The 9,698-nt window shown below is 46.8% G+C and overlaps 1 protein-coding gene across 3 annotated transcripts; it reads left to right on the forward strand.

Moving 5' to 3' along the window:
* The first annotated feature begins 569 nt into the window (after window positions 1–569).
* On the forward strand, window positions 570–9,185 carry LOC311122972 (uncharacterized protein). 3 transcript variants are annotated; one of them, XM_084197264.1, is made up of 6 exons: window positions 570–728; window positions 2,297–2,510; window positions 3,232–3,553; window positions 4,411–4,615; window positions 5,048–5,179; window positions 5,486–9,185. In XM_084197264.1, exons 1-6 carry the CDS (start codon window positions 624–626, stop codon window positions 5,558–5,560), a joined length of 1,053 nt encoding a protein of 350 aa, XP_084053390.1. In that variant the 5' UTR covers window positions 570–623; the 3' UTR covers window positions 5,561–9,185. The 3 variants fall into 3 exon arrangements, with proteins under 3 accessions (XP_084053390.1, XP_084053391.1, XP_084053392.1); XM_084197265.1 differs by having other exon boundaries at window positions 5,048–5,175; XM_084197266.1 differs by having other exon boundaries at window positions 570–680.
* Window positions 9,186–9,698: the final 513 nt, after the last annotated feature.

Raw genomic sequence — 9,698 nt, forward strand, 5'->3', positions numbered from 1 at the left:
CTTTATGGAACAATAGATAACATGCTGACTCTCTCCGATTATGGTTAGGTGCTGAATTCTCATAGTAAAGTCCATAATGAAAGACATTGTTAATTTCCTGTCCTCTTATCATTTATGACCTTGTTGCGTGTTTTACTGGAAAACGATATCCATTCATTCCTGTTAAAACAGTGAAAAGCCAAGTAACCTAAGACTGAAGTTAAGTGACAGACTGTTAAAGGGCAACTTTAACATAAATGTTCATATTCATTATCTCCAGCACCATACCATGTCTACAAACTGTTTCAGCGCTTTTAACATTTGTCCCATAGCTTGAATATCCTCTTTTATTTTCTGGATTATATTTGGAGTATTTAAAAGTTACTGATAGGAGCAATGACTTGACTTGCTATGCTATGTTTGTAATCTGAGCAAAATATCGATTTGTAGCTGAACTGACCTGTGTGTGTTTTTGTTCCTCTGTTTGTGTGTGTATGCGTGTGTTTGTTTGTGTGTGTGTGTGTGTGTGTATTTGTGTGTGTACGTACGTGTGTGTGTGTGTGTGTGTGTGTGTGTGTTTGTTTGTGTTTTAGCTGGAGCTGGCCCAGAGTGGGAAGTTCAACACTCAGATCCATGTGGAGTACATGTGGGAGACACAGAGCCAGGACCTGTACGACAGCGAAGATGACTTGGATGAGAGGGTACACGCACGCACGCACGCGCATACCGAATACGACCTGGAGGAGAGGGTACACACACACACTAACCACTGCACAACCAATACCCCAGTACTCCAGTACTCCCAACAGCACATTTTTATTGTAGCCCTGGACAAACTCACTATCGCTCGACTTACACTTAGTCATGGGGGGTTGTTAGAATGGGGGGGGGGTTAGAATGGGGGAGGTGTTAGAAAGGGGGGGTGTTAGATTGGTTGAGGTGTTAGAATGGGGGGGGGGGGGGTAGAATGGGGGAGGTGTTAGAATGGGGGGGGGGTGTTAGAATGGGGGGGTGTTAGAATGGGGGAGGTGTTAGAATGGGGGAGGTGTTAGAATGGGGGGGGTGTTAGAATGGGGAGGTGTTAGAATGGTGGAGGTGTTAGAATGGGGGAGGGTGTTAGAATGGGGGAGGTGTTAGAATGGGGGGGTGTAGAATGGGGGAGGTGTTAGAATGGGGGGGTTGTTAGAATGGGGGAGGTGTTGGAATGGGGAGGGGGGATGTTAGAAGGGGGGGGGTGGATGTTAGAAGGGGGGTGTGGATGTTAGAAGGGGGGTGTGGATGTTAGAAGGGGGGTGTGGATGTTAGAAGGGGGGTGTGGATGTTAGAAGGGGGGTATGGATGTTAGAAGGGGGGGGTGGATGTTAGAAGGGGGGTATGGATGTTAGAATGGGGGTTAGAAGGGGGGTATGGATGTTAGAAGGGGGGTATGGATGTTAGAAGGGGGGGGTGGATGTTAGAAGGGGGGGGTGGATGTTAGAAGGGGGGTATGGATGTTAGAAGGGGGGTTAGAAGGGGGGTATGGATGTTAGAAGGGGGGTTAGAAGGGGGGTATGGATGTTAGAAGGGGGGTGTGGATGTTAGAAGGGGGGTGTGGATGTTAGAAGGGGGGTGTGGATGTTAGAAGGGGGGTGTGGATGTTAGAAGGGGGGTGTGGATGTTAGAAGGGGGGTGTGGATGTTAGAAGGGGGGTATGGATGTTAGAAGGGGGGTATGGATGTTAGAAGGGGGGTATGGATGTTAGAAGGGGGGTATGGATGTTAGAAGGGGGGTGTAGATGTTAGAAGGGGGGTGTGGATGTTAGAAGGGGGGTGGGGATGTTAGAAGGGGGGTGTGGATGTTAGAAGGGGGGTGTGGATGTTAGAAGGGGGGGGTGGATGTTAGAAGGGGGGTGTGGATGTTAGAAGGGGGTGTGTAGGGACTAGGGTGTAGGGACTAGGGTGTAGGGACTAGGGGGTAGGGCCTAGGGGGTAGGGACTAGGGTGTAGGGACTAGGGGGTAGGGACTAGGGGGTAGGGCCTAGGGTGTAGGGACTAGGGGGTAGGGCCTAGGGTGTAGGGACTAGGGTGTAGGGACTAGGGTGTAGGGACTAGGGTGTAGGGGGTAGGGCCTAGGGTGTAGGGACTAGGGTGTAGGGACTAGGGTGTAGGGACTAGGGGGTAGGGCCTAGGGTGTAGGGACTAGGGTGTAGGGACTAGGATGTAGGGACTAGGGTGTAGGGACTAGGGTGTAGGGCCTAGGGTGTAGGGACTAGGGATTGTTTTTGCCATTTTTGGCATCATATACTGACCAGCTCCCCCCCCCCCTCTCTACTCTTCAGGTGAACCCCTTACCCAGGAACCTGCACTCCCCTCTGCCCTCCAACGGGGGTGTGGTGGGCACCTCGCCCTCCCGCTGGAGCTTCGCCAACGCCCCCGTGGCGTGTAAGACCTATGAAAACGTGGACTTCCTATACCGTAACCCCCCCGCCAATAGCGCGCCATCTGGCGTCCTCATGCCCCCACCCCCGCTGCCCGCTAAAGCCATCATGAGAGGTGAACACACGCACAAACATGAACGTTATAGCCCAGGTAGTCCCCCTCTGTTTGAGTCAGTTTTCCACCGTTTGGTGGCTAATGAACAAGACCCTGGAAAGCGGTCTAGTATAGTTTATAGTGGGTGTTTGAGTTCTGTGGTGGTGGAAACCGTACCTCTTTCCCCTCCACCTGTAGCAGCAGTCTCAGGGAGTCTCGTAGCTGAGAGAGCTGTCTCACCTCTTCATCCTGGCCCTGACACACCTACAGTAAACACACACACAGACACACAGACACACAGACACACACCTACAGTAAACACACACATCTAATCTGTTTCCACATGATCTGCAAACACTGAAATAGGGGCTCGATCTCAACTTGTCTTTCTGTGATTCCTCTCATCCCATCTCCTCCCATCTCCCCATCCCATCCCATTTCATCCCATCCCATTTAATCTCCTCTCATCCCATCTCCCCATCCCATCCCATTTAATTTCCTCTCATCTCCTCTCATCTCATCTCATCTCATCTCCTCTCATCCCATCCCATTTTCTTCTTAACTGTATTTGAGGACCTTCCCTCACATCTTCCTCACCTTTTGAGAAGGAGGCAAGGATGTGAGGAATCAAGGATGTGAGGAATCAAGGATGGACAAATTGAGGAAGAGACTGTTTTGTATGGCAGTCTGTTCCTGTGTCTCTCACTCACCTGATCCCGTCTCCCTCTCTCCGCACCCCCAGGTCGCTCGGACCCCCAGATCTCCTTGTCCACTCAGGAGGGGGTCAGCAAAACCCCCCAGCGCTGCTGCTCCAACCCTGCCCCCCAGTCCAGCCCCAGACACAGCCCCCCCTCCCCCATGCTGGAGGGTCATGGGGCCCAGGGCCAGAGTCAGGGGGGGCGCCCACCCAGATCACCCCATGGCCAGGGGGGCCTGGTGAGGGGACAGAGACAGACCGCAGCCTGGGAGGGTCAGGCCATTACTGGGTCAGGGTCCTCAGACAGAGACAGCACCAAGTCTAACAGCAGTTCCAGCTTCCCTCAGAACCACATAGGACCTGTCAGGTAACCCTAAAATACTTTCAGAACTGACAGAGAAAGTAGGAGATCAGTCTGGTTTTGCAATATTAGGACGGATAGACTCCCTCTATTCCTGCTAGTTCAAATGTTAGACTCCTTCCTGGTCACTCTTTTGTGTGTCTTCACAGTAAAATGTTTCTATTCATGATTTGATTTCCCTTACTGTTAGAAATGAATAGTCAAACATGTTTTTTCTAAATGGACAACCCTAGAGTTAAGAGAGAGAATTCATCAGTTCTGAAGATGACTGCCTTTGTTGTACTGTGTGTGTTTGGGCAGCAGTTTACTGCAAGGTAAAATGACCTCACAGCGCCCGCTGTTGAAGCCTAACGTTTCTCTACGAGCTGAGCACATAGCTCACTCTAACAGTAATGAACACCTACTTTGTCACTGTAATGTAAACAAAAAAATCCTAGTGAGCAAAATAATGTGTTTGATAAGGAATCAAAAAAATAAATAATTAATATTACAAACCTTTTCAATTGTATTACATTACATGCATACTGGGTTACATTACATGAAAATACATGTGTTGGTAACACTTTTATTTGGACAGTCTACAGACTATCTACTAACCCTAATCTTAACCCTAACTGTAACATTTGACATTTTAGTCATTTAGCCGATGCTCTTATCCAGAGCGACTTACAGTAGTGAGTGCATACATTATTTTTCTCCATCCTGGAAACCTTATTAGCAAGCAGTTGCTTATCAACAGATTTTCCATTATCAACAAACTATCTAAATCCAGTGTGAACCATGTAGGTGCTGTATGTGTCCTGTGAATCTGTGAGTAGGTGAAGTCCTTGTGTTTTACCAACCTGTCCTCTCCTCCTCCCCAGCTCAGAGAAAACAACGTCGTACCGGCGGACCAGCAGCGGAGGACAAGGGAAGTGTTCTGCAGCTGTGACCTCACCCAGCTGTGTGGCACTGGGCAGCCAGGAGGAGCTGTCAGTCGTAACGAATGGTCCCGCCCCCAGCGCCACACCTGAAGCCAAACCCACCTCCTCCTCACCCATCACTGTGCGCCCTCGCAGAAACGCTATGGTAGTACACACAACATGACCTTACTGCTAATAGTGTAGCATCATTTCAAACATCGCCAACTTCTGTAACAACAAAACCACGAGTATCTGAGTGGGAATGGCATCTCTATATGATCTGCTAGCTAGAGCATGGAATGAAACAAATAATGCTCCTATACGAGAGAAAAAAATACATGTAAAATATATTTTTGGGATGCATTTTAGGATACGTGAAATATAAAAAATGTATATATTTTTGTACTCAAATACATTTTCTTCAGCTGCTGCTACATGTAACCCATTGTTGGTTGGCATTATTATCCATCAACATCACTATTAAATGTCAATTTATGTCACGATAACGCTGTTCCGTGTCCAGATCGGTTGTCTGTAATACAGTAGCAGGGCACTAGTATGTATAAGAGCGTGACTGAGCAGCGTGTGGATGTGTCAGGTGTCTCAGAGGAGGCCTACCCAGAAGAGGGTCAAGGCGCTGGTGGACTGCAGAGCCGTCAGCTCGGACCAGCTGGCCTTCTTCAAGGATGAGGTCATCTTAGTAACAGCCACCGAGGACCCCCACTGGTGGGTGAGTAGAACTACACCTCTTACCTATTTATTTACCTATGTATATTTGTTTTTTTACTTTTAATAAGCACAGGTTTAAAACAGAAAGTTGAGCTATTTGCCTTGCTGTATTAAGCCAACCAAAATGTTTTAACCTATATATTATCGCAAAAAAAGACAACTGGAGGGTTTTCCTTCTGCATAAACACTTGGCAGAAACAAAATCAATAGGCATAGCCCTTTCATTAATGTCCCTCTATCTCAAATATATTACCTCTGTATTTTCTATCTTTTTGGTCAGTGATCTTGATTGTTTCTGTTCCTCCAGGTCGGCCACATCGAGGGCTATCCATCCAGAAGTGGGACATTCCCAGTGAACTATGTCCATAAACTAGGGGACTGACTAGTCATGGAATAATCCTACACCCTGCCCTTACTACGTCACTCACCTGGGAAACAAAAAGGCTGGAACGGACTCTCTTGAACGCAACTCATTCAAAGAAAAAAAAAAAAAACGCTTTCTCGCTTTCCTGGTCATTTCTTGTGATATGATATTTTGACCTATGAACCACTTTGATGTGTTGTGATCTGAGGACTAGAGACTCATGCCCATAAACTGTAATTGTATATACAGACCAGTGCACTTAAGGAAGTCTCCATAAAGAAAGAAGGGATGAAACCACAGGGAGGAATGCCACCCATCACAACCCGACAGAAAAGAGAAGGAAAAGAGAGGGAGAAGAGAGGGAGAAGGCCTCTCCAGTTGACCGCTCCAGTTGTAAAGCATACATGCATTAAAGGGATGTTTTTACCACACTTTGCTGCCCAGGATATTAAAGGGATGTTTTTAACCACACTTTGCTGCCCAGGATATTAAAGGGATGTTTTTACCACACTTTGCTGCCCAGGGAAAATTGTAAGAGCAACAGCCCTAGCCACATAACTGCTGGAATACCTGTGATCCAGACGGCAGTACTGGAGGAGCCAGAATGTGCGTGCCTGCCTGTCTGCGTGAGAGCATAACCGTTGGATTACCTGGCAATGGCATACATACAACACTGGAGTCTGGAGGAGTGAGAACGTCTGCTGCGTGAGCCCTATGAAAGAGGATGAATAGCCTACATTGTCCACTGCCTTCCTGGAAACTAAGGAGACTAGGAGATTCATGCCATGTCAGTCACGGTCGTCGGGACTCGGAGCCAGATGCGATGAATACCTGCTCAGTGACCGGTGGCGATGATGTCTGGGGCTGGAATGGCCTGGAACTGAAAGTGCATTTGTGGCTGCCAGCCTGTCTCCTGGGGCTCCAGGGCTCTCAGGCTGACGCTCTGAAATGGACCCCAGTGTCTAAGCTGGTTTTGGGCCAGACTCCAGCTCTGACTGGGGGCCTGGCTGGAGCCTGGGTGATTTGGTTTCCTCTGTCTCCAGAGGAGTCTTGTCTTCCTACAGTCGGCAGGGGAAAGGAAGAGACGGTCACCGCAGTGAAATACACAACGCTGGGTTGTATTCAGGAGGCACCAAACGGACTGAAACAGGAAAAGACTACCTGAACTTGTCCAATAAGAAATGCTAATTTTTCGTTTTAGTTTGCCCTAATGAACTCGACCCAAGCCTAGTGCTGTTTTCCATACAGTAGCTCTCGGGTTCTGGGTGTATACTCTGCCTCATACGAAGGCATGGACAGTTGGACACTCCCATATTGTAAAGAATAGGCTGAAGAGAATTGTAAATAGATATTATTACGCCCATGGAGTGTGATGGAATGATACCATATCCCTAACCATAAGCTAGTATTGACACATTAGCTATTTTCCTAGTCTCTTGAGCACCATAACTCAACGCTACAGTTTTATTACATTTTACTTATGTACATTTACTCATGCATACTCACATCTGACCGCTCCCATTCATATCAATAAAATGTTTTCGTGTTCTGAATCTGCAGTAAAGGCACATGAATACATTGCATCTCGTGTTACTGCGTTCTATTAATGTTCCAGTAATTCTAGGAATATATTCTAGTGTTACTTAATGCACCAGGATTCTGGCAGAATACTGTCTCATAATAGGGTTTCAAAGTACTTTAAATGCCACTAATGGTGAATATGAGGGAAACTAAAACTCAGTATTGGATCTCAGACTGTTAAGAGTCTTATACAACTGGTTCCTCTGTCCACAAGTAACACTATGCCTGCAGTGGGCATGGATGAGCTCTCTACAGTATGGCAGACAACAATACAAACCTTTAGAGGATAATTATCAGTTGCTTTTCAGCCATGTAGGTGTTTTCACACCTGTTTGCATTCCTGTAGGTAGACAGGGGTTATTGAGGGTTTGTTTAGCGTTTTCTAGATCAAGTCACTGTGCCAATACATAGACAAGTAAGTAGAGAAGTGCATGATTGTCGATGGAACCAGGGACAGACTGTAAAGTGAGGGCAGACCATTGAGTACATGTTGTGCTCTGTTGTACAAAGGTAAAAAAACAACATCTGTTGCATGTTGGAAACGTTAATATCACCCAGTGTTGAAAAATGACTGAGTATTAGAATGAATGCATAGTTATCTTTACATACTGTACCATACAGTCTCTGTCTCGTGTTAATGCTATTTGTTAGTTGTGAACATCACTTTTCGGTTCAATAGACTCTTATATGTCAGTAGGGCAATATGGCATGGGGGCTGGACTAGATGAGCCCCAAAGGGCCCAGTCAGTATGGACTAGATGAGCCCCAAAGGGCCCAGTCAGTATGGACTAGATGAGCCCCAAAGGGCCCAGTCAGTATGGACTAGAGGAACCCCAAAGGGCCCAGTCAGTATGGACTAGATGAGCCCCAAAGGGCCCAGTCAGTATGGACTAGATGAGCCCCAAAGGGCCCAGTCAGTATGGACTAGATGAGCCCCAAAGGGCCCAGTCAGTATGGACTAGATGAGCCCCAAAGGGCCCAGTCAGTATGGACTAGATGAGCCCCAAAGGGCCCAGTCAGTATGGACTAGAGGGGCCCCAAAGGGCCCAGTCAGTATGGACTAGATGAGCCCCAAAGGGCCCAGTCAGTATGGACTAGATGAGCCCCAAAGGGCCCAGTCAGTATGGACTAGATGAGCCCCAAAGGGCCCAGTCAGTATGGACTAGATGAGCCCCAAAGGGCCCAGTCAGTATGGACTAGATGAGCCCCAAAGGGCCCAGTCAGTATGGACTAGATGAGCCCCAAAGGGCCCAGTCAGTATGGACTAGATGAGCCCCAAAGGGCCCAGTCAGGACAGTACACTCAACTGGATTGGCCAAGTGCTCTGAGGGAGGATCCCTTTCAATAATTGAGTGTGGAAAGAGCTATAACCCCAGTTTCCTACTAATGACTACAATAAAACGACCTGAGACAGAGGCATGAGAGGTGTGCTGGAACCCCCCCCGAGGCCCTATACACTTCACTTGACGTTGGAGTGTGAGCTTGAATGGGGCTGCGTCCTACGCTTGAATGGGGCTGCGTCCTACGCGACTGAAATAGGTTCCGGTACTGTTTATATTTAGGTGCAGGAGCTCCACAAAACGTTTTAGCCCAAATTCTATGAGAGGAGCAAGAGCTCAAGCAGTAGAACATTTGAGGTGCCGATACTCAGCTCCAGTGAGCTCCTGCCCAAGTCAAGCACAGGCTGCGTCCCAATACTCTTCGATCGTTTTCTTCCTGGGTACTATCCGATCAGTGGATGTGAAGGAAGGAAGCTATGTGATACTATTGGAACACAGCGTAAGACTTTATGGAGAGTGAAGGCACTTACTGCTGTTCTTCAATGTCTTTATCATTATTAAACCATATATAGATAACTGCACCTGTCTCTATGGTTGAGACTTTGTGTCACATGGTTTCTGTGTTGATGTTCTAGCTTACGTTGTCAATATAATGGAATATTTCTGTCATTTTATTATTAGCAAGTATGTGTAATATAGTGTATGTGTTTTGTTTTTACATCCTTTCCACGTTACGTGATTTTTAAGCTCCACCAGCGATGATTAAATACTGTTTTAACATCTGTGGGGTTTTTACACTATATTCAATATTTGTATTATGGAAAGTAACTTTCAGAAGGGATTTACATTATTTACATTTATTGATGCATTCAACTTTTGTAATCATACATAATGCATGAGAGAGAATAATGTAAAATATTCATGGCTTTGGTGTCCAAAAATAAAGAGATGAGAGAGTGTAGAACAGAATGACAGAGAGTGTAGAACAGAATGACAGAGAGTGTAGAACAGAATGACAGAGAGTGTAGAACAGAATGACAGAGAGTGTAGAACAGAATGACAGAGAGTGTAGAACAGAATGACAGAGAGTGTAGAACAGAGAATGACTGAGAGTATAGAACAGAATGACAGTGTAGAACAGAATGACAGAGAGTGTAGAACAGAATGACAGAGAGTGTAGAACAGAATGACAGAGAGTATAGAACAGAATGACTGAGAGTGTAGAACAGAATGACAGAGTGTAGAACAGAATGACAGAGAGTGTAGAACAGAATGACAGAGAGTGTAGAACAGAA

Source organism: Coregonus lavaretus (genome assembly GCF_964263955.1).
Source record: "Coregonus lavaretus genome assembly, contig: HAP1_SCAFFOLD_6074, whole genome shotgun sequence".
NCBI lineage: Eukaryota > Metazoa > Chordata > Actinopteri > Salmoniformes > Salmonidae > Coregonus > Coregonus lavaretus.